The 19,005-nt window shown below is 38.4% G+C and overlaps 1 protein-coding gene across 5 annotated transcripts in view; it reads right to left on the bottom strand.

Annotated features, from left to right (window-relative positions):
* The window catches only part of ACOT12 (acyl-CoA thioesterase 12), a 30,529-nt gene that overhangs the window by 11,103 nt on the left and 421 nt on the right, over positions 1–19,005 (bottom strand). For 3 of the 5 annotated variants that reach the window (XM_010726089.2, XM_010726091.2, XM_019610627.2), the window contains exons 2-9: positions 16,811–16,880; positions 12,239–12,299; positions 11,162–11,263; positions 9,141–9,285; positions 7,175–7,325; positions 2,911–3,030; positions 2,090–2,240; positions 341–396 (exon numbers count right to left, since the gene is read on the bottom strand). In XM_010726089.2, coding sequence (XP_010724391.1) covers positions 341–396; positions 2,090–2,240; positions 2,911–3,030; positions 7,175–7,325; positions 9,141–9,285; positions 11,162–11,263; positions 12,239–12,299; positions 16,811–16,880 — 856 coding nt within the window. Of the gene's footprint in view, positions 1–340; positions 397–2,089; positions 2,241–2,910; positions 3,031–7,174; positions 7,326–9,140; positions 9,286–11,161; positions 11,264–12,238; positions 12,300–16,810; positions 16,881–17,051; positions 17,353–19,005 lie in introns of those variants that run through there. The other 2 variants (XM_019610626.2, XM_010726090.2) reach the window with 2 other exon arrangements.

The following is a 19,005-nucleotide window of genomic DNA, read 5'->3' as shown; positions in this document are numbered from 1 at the left end:
TTAATATATATGCCCATATCAACCAGTTCTATAGGGTTAAGCGTCTTCCAAATGCTTTACAAGTATTTTACCAATTCCTGACTGCAGGACAGGTTTGTGTAACTCTTTTTTTTTTCCTCAAAGATCATGGGGGAGACAAAAATAACCCCAAGAACAAAATGCCTATGGGATGAGTAGCCCTTAATAATTTGATACAACTAAGGCAGAACAGTCTGGATAGTTAAGCAACATAACAGTTATGTTTGAGCAGACTGAAGACTTCTTAACAAATTACCACATTTTAGCGGACATACTGAAAATGAGTTTCCAAAATCAAATTTTCCCTGTTGTTCAACTGTACCTGGCTAGTCGAATTCTCTTTCGGGCAATAGCTCCATGGTATCGTCTCACACCGTCCTTTACAAAGTCAACCAGACAATAACACATCTGATTATTTTAAGGGACACACATGCATACAAAACAAATAAATAAACAGACTAACTAACTAAAAAATATAACAGATGGACAAACGCCATGAACGCATTATAATTATAAAAAGAACTGTACTCCATATGTTGAACTTTCCCCAGATTAATCTGATTCAGTGGTTTACTTTTGACTTGACAAGATTTCCTTAAGTTACAAAATCAATCCACTTAAAATATCATATCACAGCAGCATACTCCTATCACTTTTGTCCTGATGCAGGGGCAGCCACGCAGTGTACCACAATACATTCTACTCCTTCTAAAATGTGGCACCTAACAAAATGAAACTGTCAATCCAACTCACCACCATCTAGTGTTCAAAGCATGCCAGACATGTGGAAGAATTTCTGTTTCAGTGCACACTGACCTAGGGCGTAGAGCAAGCACAGTGCAAAAAGATGCGCCTAGCCTTTCAAGGCAGCAGGTCTTTCCCTTCCATTACTACTGCTCTGCCAGGGAGTATTTTTTTCTGAAGCATGGAAGTGACCCAAGAACAAAAACTGAACCAAACTGCTCAACAGGACTCATCACTCTGAAGGATCTAATACTCTGGAAAGAGCTTTTGTTTCCCTTAAAGAGCTGAAATGCAGCTTTTACTAGAATAAGCAGAATCTCTGGATTAGTGCATCTCAGCCTTTCTTATATTACAAACTAATAATTTCAGCTGCCATGTTCAGTCTAATAACCACTGAAGTTTAAATAGCCTTTCCATTTTTCCTAGACTTGCTTGTTTGACTGTGTGGGAAAGGGTATAGATCTTCTTATCCTGACGGTCAATTTGTGGATGCCCCCTCTAAGCCAGGTCTTTTAGGGAAGTGCTGTTCTACTGGCACAAGTTAAGATGCTGTGGGCTATTTTTCCCTATTTTTTAAAAGAGTAGGAGTCAGTCTTTCCTCTGGAAACAGTCCAAGAGTGAAGTAGGAGTGAACCTTATGACTTCACCTAATACACTGGATACTGGATAAACACTTGATGTTTGAGAATAATTTCATTTCTGCCTACACTGGTTTCTAAAAATCTCATTAATTTGAGCATTTATTAACGAGAGGTGATAACAAATAATTCAAGAACAGTGCTTGTATTGCTCTCATTGCCTGGTGAACCTCTCTCAGGGAAACACATGCTTCTGTTTCCACACCAAAAGAACTAGAAAGCCTGCCCGTGTCATGAGATTTGATTCCCAAGGTTTTCCTACTAACTCTATTTCTCATCTTCCTTAAGAGTTTTTAAAAATAAGAATCATTTAACATTTCTAAGCTTCGCCAGTTTCTTGCTATCTGGGCATCTTCTACAGTCACTGGAGACTAAACAGGAAAAGTGGAAAATATGCACACCAGATACTTCTTCTCTCTTCATTCCCTAACTACAGAAGTTCTAATGATGACTACCCTCAAATGCACTTGTCAGTTTTGGATGTTTAAAGTAACGATCAATTTTGCAATCAGAGGTAAACACTTCATTTTGTATGCTCTGTATGCTGCAGGAAGAAGCATTCCAGTGCCTTATTTAGACCTTCCTTTCCCAACAAGTCTACAGTGGCCACTTGTGTGAAATGCAGTGTGCTAAGCAGGACCATATAATTCCATGCATACATTCATTCTAGTATAAGGATAACAGCTGACCTTAGTAACAGGTCTGATTTTGGGGAAAGTGAGCAGCTCGCCTTTGTCATTCACAGAGTTAAAAATGAGAAATGCACTGTTAATATGCCGTGCTTGGTTCTTGATCCATTCTTCACAATTATAAGCCTCGACACGGACACCAACCTCCACACTGAAATAAGAGCTCAAATTAATCACTGAACTACCACAGGTGATGCAAAAGTAGCCCTCAGATAAGTAAGAAGGACTGTTGAACACTTTCCTGTGTTCACAAAGCTGTACTCAAATACTTCCTGCAGGAAACAAACAAATTATTCTGTATGGACAGATGCTTTTCAGAGATAAATAATAAAATAAAATAAATAAAATAAAATAAAATAAAATAAAATAAATAAAATAAAAGGTGACACTAGACAAATAGAATGAGTAAAAAGCAAATAAATTGAGCTAAATAGCAAAATTTAATCACCAGTGAGAAAACTGAGCAAAAATTAGCAGGACAGAATTTATTTTACATTCACCAGAAGCATAACATGAAGAGGCTACCTTCCTGTATGCAGTGACCAGGGCATGAGAGTAGCCCTGAAGACAGGAATCTGGGAGCTCTGGTGACAGGAAAGTAAATGTGGGCCAGCAGTGTGTCCTGGCAGCCAAAAGGGCCAACTGTACGCTGGGGTGGATCATGCACATATATAAGCACATATGTATAGATACATCTCTCAAAATTCCATTTGAAAAATACTTCATTCAGTAAGGCAAGGCCAACTACTAGATAAAAATCTGAAGCATGCAGTTAGGCAGGTGCTGGAGAATTCAAGGAATAAGTATATGAAGAGCTTTACCTATTTTGAAATGTATTGTTCACAACTGCATTGAAGACAAGGCGGTCACCCACAACAGATGGACCCCAGAACTTAAACATATTGACAGATTTCAAGATGGGATAAGAATGACAAAGGCGACTGAAAAAGAAAAAAAGAGGCAAATTATCCAGTCATATTAAAGAACCACCTTTGTTAAGTCTGAAGTCAGCAGTGATTAAAGTATACTCCATAACTCACCAAAATACAGTTAAAGTGTTCAGCTCCAACAGCATTTAATTCAAGCTTCAAACATAATACTACTACCTATGTTACACTGTTTCATTTTCAACACACTTTACAAACACTGATTAATTCTCACTGTTTGTTATTACTTTATTTTGGTACCAGACTACGAATACCTTGCCTTCAGAGCTACGCAGTACCTTACAAATAATTTCATTAACTTCTGCATTACTGCATGGGTAGTAGGATGATGCTCAAGATGCAAAAATGCTTAATCATAAAGCCTTTAAGCAATGAAAGAAACCTGAACAGAAATGATGACCTACTCTTGTCAATACATTTTTGCTTTTTTGTCAAATGTTTTCTGCTCATTTTATATAAATAAGAATAAAAAGCTACTAATAAAACCAATTGCACATATATAGTTTTAATTAGCGCACACAGTGGGGTAGCAAGATGTTCATTCAATTCCTTACCAATACAGAAACCCTGAACTGTTTAGTTAAATAATAAAAATTTAAAAGGATTCTCTTTTCTGTGTCCAGTTCTATAGAGCTCTTTTCTTATGTCAGACTCGATACATACTGTATTCAACTACATGCTGTCAGGTTAAGGTGAGTTGTTTTGTTCGTTTTTTTCAAACTGCCTGTGACGTTTTATGGTAGAATTTTTCTGGTGTAGTACTGAAGATTGCACTCTTTACATGTGCGCATAAGCACAGCTTCTCTTTGAGCCAGGGCACCAGAGGAACAGATACCTATCAATCCAAGCTACACTGCTAGAATAATTTTGCCACACTGTGTCATCCACAATAAGGAATTCCAACAACCTAACATTTCTCTGACACGTCAGAAAAAAATCTGCAGGCCGCAGCTGGAGTACTATGTCCAGTTCTGATCTCTACAGCGTAAAAAAGATGCAGATGGATTGGAAAGGGTCCAAAAGAGGAGCACAAAGATTATCAAAGAATGGAGAACCTATCCAGTGAGAAAAGACTGAAGAAATTAAGTCTCTTCACCTTACAGAAGACTGAGAGAGGAACCTCATCACAGCATTCCAGCACTTACAATCCAGCTACCAAGGTGACAGAGGTTCTCTTCACAAGGAGCCATACTGATAAGACAAGGGGCAACAGGTATAAGTTGTACTGGAGAAGTTTTTATCTTTATAAAAGAAACAATTTTTTTTTGCAACAAGAATAATCACTGCAACAACGTCCTCAGGGATATGGTGACCTCCATCACCAGAGGCTTTCAAGATGTATTTTGGACACAGCACTAGATAACCTCCTCTAAGCTATCTTTTCCCATAACAGCTAGGATCTGAGGATTTTTTGAGGACCCCACCAACCTGGAATGCTCCATGATTCTACTGAGTTTAAGAGTTTGTGGAATTTAAGAGCGAAGGTGGGGGAAGAAGCGTCTAGTTTGCAAGCTCCCTAGGGTGGGCAAAGTGTTTGTTTCTTCAGCAGTTCTAAGTGTAGTAAAGGCCCCACTGTTGGCAGACATTACTTTGTATCACACGAACACTATACACGAATGTCACTCACGTTCACACTCTGCTCAATTCCCATATATGTGTGCTAAAGTTTTCAATTAAGAACTGCAGATGCACATCTGAGACAAGATTTCCATTGTGCAGTTTTTATACTTAAAAATACAGTTTTGGAGCATTCCTAGCTTTTAAGTCAATTCCACTCTGGAAGCTAACATTGGAGAAGCTAATGTTCCAGTATTGTTAAATGCACACAATTATCTGTTGCTAATTAATTGACTGGTACATCTTTTTAATAGACTAAGACATTCAAATGACTTTGTATTTTCATTAAGAATAACTTGCTCTTCTGATTTAAAACATTCAATAGTTATCTCATTTAGAAAGTTCAAAATAACGCTGCAAATACAGTATTATTGACAATAAAAAAAGTAATAAAACAGAAATTTGGCCTAAATATGCTGTTTTTCCAGGAAAGCTGTGGCCTGAATACTTCTGGAAGTTTGAGACATAAAAGTGACTAATCTGGCTCAAACTAATATTTGGATGGCTTTACTACTATCTGTAAGATTTTCATCTATCATCCAGGCAAAAAAGAGGGAGGAGAAGGTAAGTAACCTTTCAAATGTCCCTACAAATTTACTTTTTCAAGTGTTAGCCCTCCTGCTCTATTTCTCTGTCAAAATCTGTGGCCACAGCAATACCTAAATGACAGCTTCAAAGGTCACATCTAATTACAAGTGGCCTCAGAAAAGGTTTCTAGGAAAACTAGCTGCTTCTCAAGCAGAAATTACAGTATCACTGTTTTCAACCATCCTTTGTCATCAGTTACTAATCTTGAAATGTCATCAGTTATTAATCTTGAAATTTTCAACACGACAAAGCATGTTTGACATTCATTATTCCAATGAAAATATTTTCAGTACTTGCTTTGCTGATGTTTCCCTTTACTTTATTATTCTCAATAGGTTAAACTTATCAAATGAAAACAAGCAAACATTTTGGGTCAAATTATGGTACAAATCTGAAGCCTTTGAAGCCAATGAATGTAATTACACAACAGTAGGTAAGGTCAGTCCATTTTCATGTTAATAAAACAAGCAGTTCTAACTAAGGAAAGCACATAGGGTGTGCCAAAAATAATGCCTCTTATTTATTTCCAGGGAAACTACCACAGATACAAACCGTACAACAACATTACTTGACAGAGAGAATCCTCAGCTACAAAACACCATTTCTCAACATAGTCAACATGCATTTTCAACAGTGAGTGCATGCAGCTCTCAGAACAATCTGCATAGGCATCTGGAACATGGTTTGACCTTCACATTGCTGTCATCACTGCTGAAAGGCACCACCCACCCCTCACTATGCTCAAATCTGGCTGGTTTCTATAAATGCTCAGAAAACGTCAATAAATGTCAGTGGGTGTCATTTTTTTCCACATGGAGGAGCTCACACACTTTTACTTCATATGCACTTCCATGTCAGATGTTCCTCTGCTGCCATCTGTCGCACAGAAACAAAATGTAACAGTATTGGCAGGAAGATTCAACATCTACTGCCCTACCACCAACATCTGTCTCTGGTGACACGGGCCAACATAATGAAATATGAGGCATTACTTTCAGAGCATCCTTCATAGATTCCTATCAGTACAACTACTATCTCCAAGTCAGAAATACATGAATTATGAATGGAAAAGTAATTTAATTATTAAAGTTAAAAAACAAAAACAAATCTAACATCCCTACAGTGAGATAGGTCACTTGGTATGCAAGAAGAATTGAAACTGAAATTCAAGGGTTGCTTACAAAGAAGCTCTGTATACCATTCAAGAACAAAGAGGAAGATAAATAACAGTTCAAATTCAGAGAAGAAGAATTTAATGACAATATGGCCAGGCCATAATGACAAGCAATGCTAGACAGTGTCACAAAAATATTTTGTACTTATTATCTCAATATGTCAAAGCAAATTACACTACTGAAAATATCAGAACCCACAGAATGTGGGACTCAAAGGCTAGGTGACTTGTAGAGGTTAAGCATCTATTCAGTGTGTGCATCGATAAAAAGAACCTGGTTCTTCTGATTCTTCTTCCCTGACTTATTCTTTCCTCTGGTAAGGATTTGTAGACCACCATTTAGAAGTCTCTCTATTTTTGGCTATCCATTGATATAGAGCCAGTATGAGTTTTATTAAGACTTAACGACTGCCACTGCTTTTAAAACACTTCACCAACCACAAGGAGGGTGGGATTCTATTCCTATTCCTAATGCTGACTTTCTGCAGGGAGTTTCAGGCAAATAATATAGCCTCTTTTGCCTTAGGGCCTGCATGGGTGTAACAGAGTGAACAAAACACGACTCTAACAGTAGTGTGGCATGCTGTGGTAAATGTACCACATAAACTGCTTAAAGACCTCCTGCAATCTTAAGAAGAAAAGGCAAGCAGATTTGGATCTGCTTTTTTCACATCATAAATCCCACTGAAACCCTAAATATCAAATGGGAGGAATACATCCACTTAGAAACATATACAAAGACTATGATGAAGAAAGTACCTTGCTGAAATATTTGCTACTGTCTCCATCCAAGCCATGATCTGACCACCAAAAGTGTTTCCATGATGGTTTGCATGAGGAGGTTGGACAAGCTCAATACTCTGTACATGAGTAAGGTCAGCTGAAATCGCATCTTCTTCTTCAAAAGTATCTGAAATATAGCAGCAATGTATAATGAATTATTTCAGCTATTAACTCTGATAGCCAAAAGAAAGATATTCCCAGTTACTGAAGTGTGCCATTTGCCTCAGATACACTCGAAAGGAAAAATGAAAAAAGGGATACAGGGGAAAACCTCTGTTCTTTCTAAGGGCAGAAAGATAGTGATGATTTGTTCTGTTCTACCATTCTAGCTAGAGCTGGTGGATGGTGGATGGTGTAGTCCTAGGTCTATGACTGACAGCACAGCGATCCTTCCTTCCCAGGCTATCTTCTCTGAAGATGCTGCATCAGAAGCAATAACTGTGAAGCTTGGTTAGTAGAGAACACTTACAGCCAAATGTCAGAGTCTGTGCTTGCTTTATTCATGATTGCTATGTGTAACTTCTAATGGATACTGTTAAAACTGTTTACCACTTATTCAAATACTTTTCACAGATTTTGACCACCATGTATGATAGGCATCTGTGAAAATGTGTCTAAGTTGGAGTATTGCATGATTATTTCATAACCTGCTACTTACAAATTTTTCATTATTAGAAACAATATAGAAGGCATAAAATAAGGAAAAAAGACATATCTGAATTAATAATAACCTTCTGTTATTCAAGCATTTCCAATTCCACTTTCAAGTGACTGGTCACTTTGCTTTTTCAGTTATATTTTTAAAGAATGCTTTTAGGCATGAGACGATGTCAGTAATTTACTAAGTGCACATCTGTAATACTTGCTACTTGACCTGAACGGTACTTTTGAATTTTGCCCTAATTAACTGGCTTTATGACTATATAACTGCGTGGACACATTTGACTAAACAGAACTTTGGAACTGCTTAAGTTGTTTCATAACACCTATTCAGAAGACAAACTTCACTTTCTGAATATGCTACCTGGAAGCATCTAATGCAGTATTTTCTTCTCTCTTTCTCCTGTTATGCTCATTCTGCCTCCTGAAGTAGGTGAATTTGTGCTTACCATGATAAGGCCCTTCCAGGAAATTCTAGGCAAGACAAGGCAAAAACAGCATCTCTGATCTATTTTTCATGGGATTGCCACTTTCTGTGAGGCAATTATCAAGAGACAAACACTTTTTTTCTTGTATTAGTCTCTACACACTTATTAACTCAAGACTATAATTTGTATTTAAAAGATGTTTCATCTTTCCTTAATAAAGATACATACTGGCCATTGTTTTTATGTAGTTACCATTCAGAATTTCAAAATAAGAGCAGATTTCTTAAAAATTTGTTAGTAATTTCCTTCATTTTCTTTTACATAGCAACTTTGGAGTACAATTGCCTTTAAGAAAGGATATTTCTAGCAGACTTAAATATTAACTTGTTTCTTGTCTGAATTTTTCTAACTTGGTCCTGAGGAGTTTAAATTTTTTTAACCTGTTATAACAATTACATAATGAAGAATTCTCTGCATGTTGGAAATATCTCTCAGCAGGAACACAGTTCTCAGTGCTTTCTTCCACAGTCATACTCATGAATAGACTTTAACCTTCTTTCCACCTTATAATTAGTCTTGAGGACTTTATTACTGCATTGCAAAGTTCTGCATGGACTGTTAATCCTTACACATAAGAAGATCTGCATTTCACACGTATTCAACATGTGCTTTGCCTTTGGTCCTGCAATTTAAATCTGGAATTTCTGAAAGCAATACTATTATATTAGTGCAACTATCCAACACAGCATCACAAATCTGGCACATTCTTTACAATCTGACACCACCACCTCAAGAAGCTATACTCAAATGTATGAACTGCTCCATAAGTTATTTACTCCATGTTCTGTACTGACCATAGTAGTCACCATCTTTATTACTCTCCTGCATTAGGTTCTGAAAAACCTCTTGGTAGCCCAGTCGGATTCTTTTCCTTTCAGTAGCCAGGGCATGCTCCAGATGGTCTTCTGCAGACAGAAGCTTTACAGGTTCTAATTCAATCTGTACAAATTAAAAAAAAATAAAAATAAAAAAAGGCTCTTGATTCTACAATCATAGCATGCACTTTGAACTCAAAATACCATCAGCATTTTCTATAATCTTTTGTTATCAATTTTCGAAGATGACACATCTGATTAATACAAACAAGCACAGAGCCAAAGTTCAAGGGGTTCTGCATTATCTTTTCAGAGTCATTTGTTAAAACCCAATGACATTCTTTTAGCTTTTATAGGTACTTATCCATGATAACACATGCAGTTTAAATAAACAAACACACAAACAAATAAATAAGTAAGAAAAAAAAAAGACCTTAATATATCACTTGTGTGATTTATTTACAAGATCAGGCTCCAGAAACCTAAAAATAATGCACAGGCTCTGTAAAACAGACAATACCAATATTTTGCATCACGTGGTAGTGCTGCCATTATTTCTCAATCTTAGAGTCTTTACTCAAAATGCTTTTCTAGTTTTCTTGTCTCATCTCTGATCTTACTTGAGAGCTTCCTAGCCTTTTCCAAATATCTCAGCTGAAAGGCGGTGAATGTATGCTGTTGCTCTCTGCACAGCTTTGGCAACAATTGCTCAGGAAAAAAGGGCTTGTAAAGACTGTTCTTTAATTTCCCCAAGAGCTTAATTTCCAATAGAATTAGAACTGAAGTTTTAAATTCTCTCCAGGCAGTCCTGTCTTAAACCTAGTCATAGTTAATCATCACCAACTTAATCCTGAAATAACCTCTCTGGAAATTTGGGCAAAAGGTAAATGGGTTAATGCCATGGCTATGATCTCAAATGTTTAATAAACAATCTTTACTTCATAACATTTTAGTGCCCTCAGATTAACTAATTTAGCTATTAACCTGGAAGCTTTACTTCTGGTAAAAGTGTTCTGAACTGTTTCTTCAGCAAGTTGTCGTGTATTGTTGCAGAAAAGAAAAGAAATAGCTGGGGTCCTGGGCGGTCAGCTGGGTAGCAAAGATGCCAATGGCAGTAGGTTGGAACTGGGTGGGCTTTAGGTCCCTTCCAACCTAAGCCATCCTGTGATTCAGTGATTCTATCATTCTGTGACTACTCTCTACCAATCCCCACTCAATATTTTAAAAAGGCAGATGCATTTTTATAACACATTAACAGAGTCAAGAAAATGAGAAATGAAATATGGTTCTAGCAGTTTGTGTTACGAAGCAGACTACATATAAAGGAGTTTATTAAGAAGATGTGAAGAGTACACAGCCTCTCTTACAGGAAAATATCAGAAGAACAGTGCCTGCTGAGCACCGCAATGGGAAACAGGCTGAACAGTATACCATGACTGACCACTGAACATGTCCAGGGGGCTAGATACTGAGAAGAATAGACAACAGTGGCATGAAAGCTATTTAACATAAATGCTTAATAATTAATTTACACTGGAAGACAGCTTAAAAAATTTCTTCTGTCTGAAGAAGAAATCTCTTCAAAACAAGAGATTGTTTTGAAGAACAACCTCTTCAAAAGAGGTGAAGAATGAAAAAGAAAAAATAAATGCATGAACTCTCCCAATCCCTCTCATATATGTAAATCAGTTTCTGAAAAGGAGAGAGATGGTGCAGACTCAAAGGAATATTTCTTCCATGCATACATCTGCCAACACTGAGCCCTTGTAATGGCACCAGTTCTACTACACAAAGAGGAAAAAATTATAAAAAAGGCTAAGAATTTCAGAATAGTTGTGGAAAAAGCACTTTCCTTATTGTCAGGACTTTATACTGCTCTTTCTACTATTAAACAGAATAAACTCTTATCTGTGTTTTCCCATGTTTCACCATATAAAATTTGGAATATTTCAGAGAAACTTCGTCCCAACTTCAACCACAGAACAAAACAAAAAGAATACCTTTTCAGCACCAACTGGCTTGACTACATATGTTGCATATGCCACACTCACAATTTTTTCAACATTAGTCAAAATATCCTGCACTGTAACGTTGATGCCAACCTACAGGAAAGGAGGTAGTAAGACAAAGGGACAAAAAAAGTAATTACACCATTGTCAGTTGAATTCAGATAAAGCAGCACATTGTGTATCAAATTAATCACATCCTGTCTCTTGAACCTAAAGGAAGAACAAAAGTAAAAAGACTGATCTGCTATTACTGATAGAGCTCCAAACATTTAAGAATATCAGTATTCTCTGATCCCTGAAAAGTTTTTAGTATATGGATGCTTCCTATCAGTAACAGGGTAAAATAAAAAGTAGGACAGACACTTAGCTTATGGATATCTAATTACTTGTGTATCGTTTGGAGTTCTCATCCAAATCTACTATATGTATGAACAATTAAATCTTTATAAACATGCAGAACACTTGAAGAAATTCATTTGAACCTCTGAAAAAGGCCTGATGTGCATAAAACCTTCTGATGTTTTATTTTTAAATTGTGTTCTAAATTATTCTTCTAGAATATGCATAATTCCCATTGATATTAAGAAAAACTGGACTTGGGCAGAAGTCAGAAAAAATTATTCTTAGGCCTTAATTCTCATTTCAAGTGATTGGACAATGCATTATTACAATACGAAGAACATGCACCCCACTGAGAAAAATATGCCCATATCACAAGTTACAACTCCACATATTCAGTAGACCCTGGCTTTGATCCAAAGACTCCTTTGACTCTAATAGCTTAGGACTGGACTAACACCATCTATCTCATCCTGTCCATAATATCTGCCAAATATTCTAAGTCTTCAGGGTCTAGTTTCTACTTTGACATGGATTATTTAACAGGCAATATGGAGTTATAATAGTCTTATGAAACTAGAGTTTCATTAGGCAGTGCTGTTTTTTATAGATCTGTAGAAAGCACCTTCTGAAACTAGTAAGGTTGGGCCCTTGTTGTATTCCTCCTCCCATCTCTCTTCTCTGTACTTGAAGCATCATTATGTGGTTATACAAGTGGTAACCTCTTACCTCCATGCTGGTTTTGAATGCTCTGTTCACCTTCGCTTTGATGGTAATAACTTGTCCAACTCTGTTAAGAAGAGTAAAATCTTGTTATGGTGTGTAATCATGGCTGTGATGAGTTTGTACCTTCTACTGGCACTGTAAATGCAGTGCAAAATGTTAAGCGCAATTATTTGTAAGTCAGGCTTCAATAATACTCAACATCATGCTCAGTAATGATTTCAGTCACTCAGAAAACTGCGTAAACTTATCAGTTGGTATGCTCAGCACCCCAGTCCTTAAGACTAGAGTCTGCTTTTGCTCAAAGGCATATCTTGCCTCAAAAGTTATACCAAGTTACTGAGTATACCTACCTGCAAAACTGCATGGGATATGCTCTATATACATTCTCTAGCATACACATACATAAACACTAGGAAGTATTTCCGGTCTGTGCTCCATTCCCAAGTGCTCTTTTAAGTTTCTGAAGGATATGGAAGGAGTTTACTTTCTGTGTTTTGGATGTGCAGGGCTGCAGCAGGCCCCTTCTATCCTAGCAGCATGCTTCTGACAACTACTCCTCTTTTTCATTTGTCTACACAGAATATCTAAGCAGAATAATACATTTTCGTCTACATAAAATCAACTGGCTATGAGAACACATTCTTTCCTTACGGAACTTGTAAAATGCTTCTTATATACTAGGACTGATTCTTATTTCTAATATCCTGCTACTAGGCAAAGTTGAAAGAAGGCAGCCTCCTTAAGAGGCTCAGTAAGAGCTGTCTTATTGAGCCTTTTACTGATATGCATGGTGAGAACCACAGTAAAATAACAGGCCACTGACGTCATGGAAATCAGACTGACTTAAAGCTGCTAAGGATGCTGCACATCCAGAGTGCAGCAAGCAACATCCATGAATGCCAAATGTAGCTTGACAAAAATTTGCAACTTAAGAACTTGGCACAGTATGATCCCAGTTTATTTAAAATATATAATTTATTGTTTCTTCCTAATTTAATGAATAGGGTTTTGATGTGTAAAGGTATGCCTTTTCTTAAACTATTTCTCTTACTCCCAGAATTTCAAGCAAGTTGTTTTCAAACACTAAAACGGAAAATAAGAAACCTTTAAGCACCAGACAAGAAGAATGAATTTACATTGGGCATACAAATTTTCTCTTTCTTGTTCACATTCAAGAATACAAGTGGGATAGACAGGAAAAAAAGTGGCTGGAGGTATGATTTAGGACATTTTGCAGACACATAGCTTTTCAAGATATGTAGAAGCTTTTCTACTATACACAAACATTAACATAATTCCAGGCAATCACCAATTAGAAGTTTAACAAAAGAAGTGATGAATTCTGCGCCTGACACAGTGCGTATGTACAGACCGGGGGATGAGAGGCTTAGAGCAGCCTTGCAGAAAAGGATCTGAGGCTCTGGTGGCAGCAAGGTGAACGCGAGCCAGCAGTGTGCCCTGGAGCCCGAAGGGCCAGCCGTGCCTGGGGTGCATTGGGCCCAGCGCTGCGAGGGCAGGGGTGGTGCCGCTGTGCTCTGCATTGTGCGGCCTCACCTCCAGCACTGCGTGTGGGCTGGCTGTGAGAAGGACACAGAGCTATCAGAGGGTGCCCGAGGAGGGCTGCAAACATGGAGAAGGGTATGCAGGGAAGGGTGAATGGGTTTGCTCAGCACAGAGCAGAGGAGCTGAGGGGAGGCCTGATGTCGGCTGCAGCTCCTCACAGGGAGCGGAGAGCAGTGCTGAGCTCTGCTCTGTGACAGCGACAAGGCCCGAGGGAACGGCATGGAGCTGTGTCAGGAGAGAGGCAGCTGGGGGTGAGGGAAAGGGTCTGCACCAGAGGGCGGTGGGCATGGCACAGTTCCCCAGGGCAGTAGGCTCAGTCTTGAGCTGCCAGAGTTCAAGAAGTGTTTGGACAGCACTCTCAGACACAGAGTTTGGGAGTTTCCTCTTTTGGAGCTAGGAGTTGGACCCTGATGCTCCTTCTTCCCCACAGGATTCTGTGTCTACCACAAACTTCCAAGAGGATAAAGGTAATGAGAAGCACAAGATCAAAAAAGATAAACTCAGTAGATAAACTCGACTGTGGCACACACTATTAGCAAGTATGATGCTTTCCTCTAAAGAAAGTGAGTTCAGAGAGTTGTGAACAACATCACAGCACCTGTGAACAACATCGCGTTGTCAGATTGTCCCCGAGGTCCCATGCCTAGCAGGGACTGTGTGAGTCTCTACCCAAAGAGCACTTCACAATTTTCCACAAAAGATTGTTTCAGGCCTTTTCTAGTAATACCTCCCTGATGACTCTTCTTCCTCTTTTTAAGAATATTGCATAACAGAGGCTGGAGAGGTAGGACTGGGTCTGTTATGTTTGAGAAAATGCAGAACTTGAGGGAAGTATAAAGTTGGATGTGATCTCACTTAACCTGAGGAGCTAGACTTGCAACAAGACAGGTTTGGATTTCAGAAACATTACACTGCCTGACTGACTTACATCTCCCCTGGTACTCCAGTCTGTCTACCAGAACTCACATTTCATTGCAGAAGCATGTCCTCTGGGGTCCATGGCCATATCAGAAAATAAAGATGTCAGAATGGAGATTGTAATGCAGCATGATCAAGAAATGTCTTTCTATGTACTTTCCAGAGCTGTTTCAAAATGGAATTTTTTACACTACATCATGTATTCTGTCTTTGGAAAAACCAATTTATCTAAGACAAGACAGCTGATTAGCTTGGGCAGAAGTCATAGAACATCACACTTTTTCTTGTAACTGGCAAGAGGAGTCTGAAATCTATCAGAACAACTCACAGAGTATTAGTGAAAGTGAAATGTCATTTAAAGCCAGATTTTCTTTCTACCACTGAGCTGCTGCATTTTAAAAGACAAGAAAGAAGGATTTATTTGTTATCATGGCATAAAGCTGAGTTTAGCAATATATGGATGCACAATGAGAAGTTGTGTTTCCATGCCAATTGACAAGATATAAGCACAGAAGAGTTAATCCCTACAGAACATCTGGCAATCTGAGTTTAGGTGAATGAAACCTTACAGCCAGTAACTTAAAATTTGTAAAATACAAGAGCTCTCCTACTCAAAATGTTTGCATAATCTGGTGAAGTTTTGGAAACGTTAGGGCTGAGCTGAGGCTGAAGAATAATTACTGAAATGACTTCACAGTTACTAGGCTTGTGCATAACTTAATGTTATTAATGAAAAACTGGCACTGTAAGTGGAAGTAGAACAAGAAAAATAGTTAGAAACAAATTGGGAAGGACAGTATCTTCTTTAGAAGCTTGGGTCTGCTTTCAGAAACAAGTCTGAAGCTACTGAAGTCTGAAATACTGTGCCAGAAAGAAAAAAACATTGCCCTGACTTCACTCACAGAGCCCTGAGATTACTGTTTTCATGAACAGGCTTTTTTTCCTAAGGAAAAGTTTAAAACCACAAAACAAATACAATTAAGACAAACATTTTAAAGCTTCTTTTACAACAGATGAAAAACACGCTGTGATTTCAACATGACCATATTCACCCACTGTACTACTGCTTCAGGTTCTCACGTTTGAAGCCACTAGTCTAAAAATCTGTTGTTTAGCAGTGTGAGTGGATGCTTATTTTACACTCATGTTCTCTTTTCAACTAACATCAGCTGTATATCTGACAGGCAGTGTTTCTTGGCTTATTATCATGATCGCCCTTGCATGTACATTGGTAGGTAAGCAGTTCTATCCCATCTGCGCCATCACTTATGTACTCATTAATTTCCAGTTTGTAAGATGCAAATATACAAATGGGAAGTTTACAGACCATTTTTCTTCTTTTGTTTGTGTCTTGCTGCTGCAGTAGCTCACATTCTGTAATACGACAAACTTCCACACATAGTTTTGCCTATTTAATTGTTAGTCAACCATGGCTTTTACATAAACGGTTCATTACAGCATTAACTACAAGTAATGGCTCTAAGTTCATGGCAAGATAAAGTTCAGAAAAAAACATGCCATTTCCTCCTACAGTATCTTTTTTTTCCTTGGAAAATCATGAAAGATGTTTTTTAAAAAATTGTTTGCCTTTTAAGCACCTACTGCTTTGTAGACTTAGTAAGTACTGAATAATCACAAATGCAGAACATTTGTTTTGCTATCTGAAGATTATCAGAAGATTTTTTTTTAGGAAGAGTTGATAGAAAGATGGTGAGAAAAAGCATTTGTAATACAAATGATAGAAAAAAGTCATACACTAACTTTCATAGGTGTGTATTCCTTATTTAATAAGATAAGTGATGTCATGTAGCATTCACATAAACTACAGCCGAAGATCACTAGGCCACTGGTTTCTCACCTGGTATCGATGTTGCCAGGTCAAATAAGTACAGGTTATTTTGGACTTTAGAAATTGATTGTTTCTAGTAGTGTCAGGCTATCACAGACAGAAAAAAACAATCTGGAGACTGAACCCCGTAACTTTAAAGAGTTTACTGGCCCATTTTACCATGATTTTACAATGCCTCAGTTTATCTCTGCCAAATAAAAAATTCTAAAGTGAAAATATTTGATGATTGCTAGCCGTTTTTGTACCTGGCAGCCTCTTCAAACTGTATGTCATCCATAGATGCTGTCACACAAGACACACCAGCATGTTTCTCAGCTTCAAAAGAGACACAGGACACAGAGTTACTGCACTGCTTCAGCAGCATGCCATTCACCTATACACTCATATTTGTGCATGAGAGACAGAGATTTGTCTTGTGATCACCCCAAGGCAAATATGCAGTAGACCCTTTAGAAAAAAAGAGAGCTAAATAAAATTAATACTTACCATGAAATAAGGGTAGTATCAAGAGATGAGTTTGGATGATTATAGTGATTCTCCTGAGTTTGAAAGTTCTGTTTAAGGTCTTCTGCTAAAAATGGACACTGATACAAGAGAGCTAACAAGCATGTTCCAGGACAGTCCTACAGCACTCCCAGCAATCACCTCAAAACTAGGAAGCTGTGAATCTTGACTGTGTTAAATCTGCATGAAAGCTTTATGTTACGTGAGAATTCCGAGACAGAGGAAAATGATTTACTGTCTTGGTAGCATGGTAGCAGCAGTGGCAAGCAGGTAAGTGCATGCCCCCACTGTTGCATTAAAATGCAGGAACTAAATTTAAAAAAAAAATACAATAGAAATTCAAACATTAAAGTAAGTACTGTATTTGTATTTGTATAACAACTGCAAAATACTATTAGCAAAATCTGCATTATGCTCTTTATCTCCCTAGGACACAGTTAGTTATGAAAAATACCATCTATTTCTATTAATTAGGAAAGTTAACTATAAAAAAGGGCAATATTTGTTAATATTTGTTAATATTTGATAGTTCAACAGTTATTCTTTTAATAGCAGATTATTGTGATTTACCATTTATTTGACAACAGCATCTAGAGTTTAATGTCACAGGCTCAATCTCCAGCACCTTGGGGGCTGTGCAAACACCAGGAACCCCAGCTCCAAAAAGTCTCCTGACTGACAAAGGCTAAAAGTGCTGATGGTAGTGCTCTGCCAAGCAGACAGGGGGTCTCACTCACAAGTAGCCTAACAATATTTTTAGTGATCTGCGCAAGAATAAGCTTGGAGGGGTAAGACAGAGGATAGTGCATGAGTTATCATAGTACCTGAGAAATTCCCTTTTGAAATACGATTGTGAAACACATGAAGGCACCCATGAGGAACAAAATGATCCACTCAGGGTAAGAGGTCCCTGTCGACTAAGAGGCTGGAGTTCTAATAGAAGATGATGAATACGACGGCGATAGCTCATAACCTCAAAAGTGGAGCAAGCAGCCAGTTGGTCAAGCCTAAAGCAGTAGGACAACGAACACGGGTGTGACACTGGTGCTGGCAAATGCAGCAGTTGGCACTAGCATTGGGAAAAGATGCTACAGCAAAAAAAATCCATATCTGTCATGTTTAGCGTGCTGTGACACAGGACTCAAGCGTTAAAAACCCTCTGTGTGCAACGGGATGAGTGGCATGACTGACTGCTGTTGTTCTAAGATAAACCAAGCAAAAACAGTTAAGTTGGACTGAAAGCAAGTTCTGCAGTCAGTCTGCAGCTGATTAAGATCACAGGTTCACTAGTAGCCCAGGGAGCAAGCACTAACTCTGCTGCAGGGCTGGGATTTAGTTAGGGGCTTTCTGTGGTGAGGAGCCTTTCAAAAAGAGCATTTTTAAGAGAGAAATAACCAAAAGGCTGAAGACAAAGCAATTCCTTTGTGCTATATTAACACCTCTCAGCAAACTTGCAGTGGCCCTGAGAAGTGTGCCAGCTGCTGCTCCTGCATCCCACTGTTTTCTCCACCTGAATGGTTATAGAATCATAGAGTCATCTGAGTGGGAACGGGCCTTTAAGAGTCACCTCGTCCACTTCCCCTGAAAGGAACAGGGACACCTACAGCTACATCAGTGTGCAGAGCATGGTCTAGCCTGTATGTACAGCTGCAAGGCTCCAGCACAGTGCACAGCCAGCACTCCGCCCAGCACAGCAATGCCATGAGTGCACACGCTCCTTACATCATGCTGCTCTCCACGAGGCTTCGTGTGCACGAGTGTAGATGGCTGTTGGCAGATCACCATCTCCAGAAGCCATGAAAGAGATGATAAAAGTTTTTGAAGTGAGTGGCTTTTTTTTTAACCTGTAAGTTAGGAGTTCTCCTTCCCTTCCTCCAGTACTCCTCATTGCTCCATCCCTGACTTACCCTCCACTGTCCTCTTTTTTTTTTCCGCT

This window comes from Meleagris gallopavo, chromosome Z, assembly GCF_000146605.3.
Source record: "Meleagris gallopavo isolate NT-WF06-2002-E0010 breed Aviagen turkey brand Nicholas breeding stock chromosome Z, Turkey_5.1, whole genome shotgun sequence".
Classification (NCBI taxonomy): Eukaryota; Metazoa; Chordata; class Aves; order Galliformes; family Phasianidae; genus Meleagris; species Meleagris gallopavo.
Note: the sequence above shows the minus strand (reverse complement) of the source record. Positions and strands in the feature narration are given on the sequence as shown.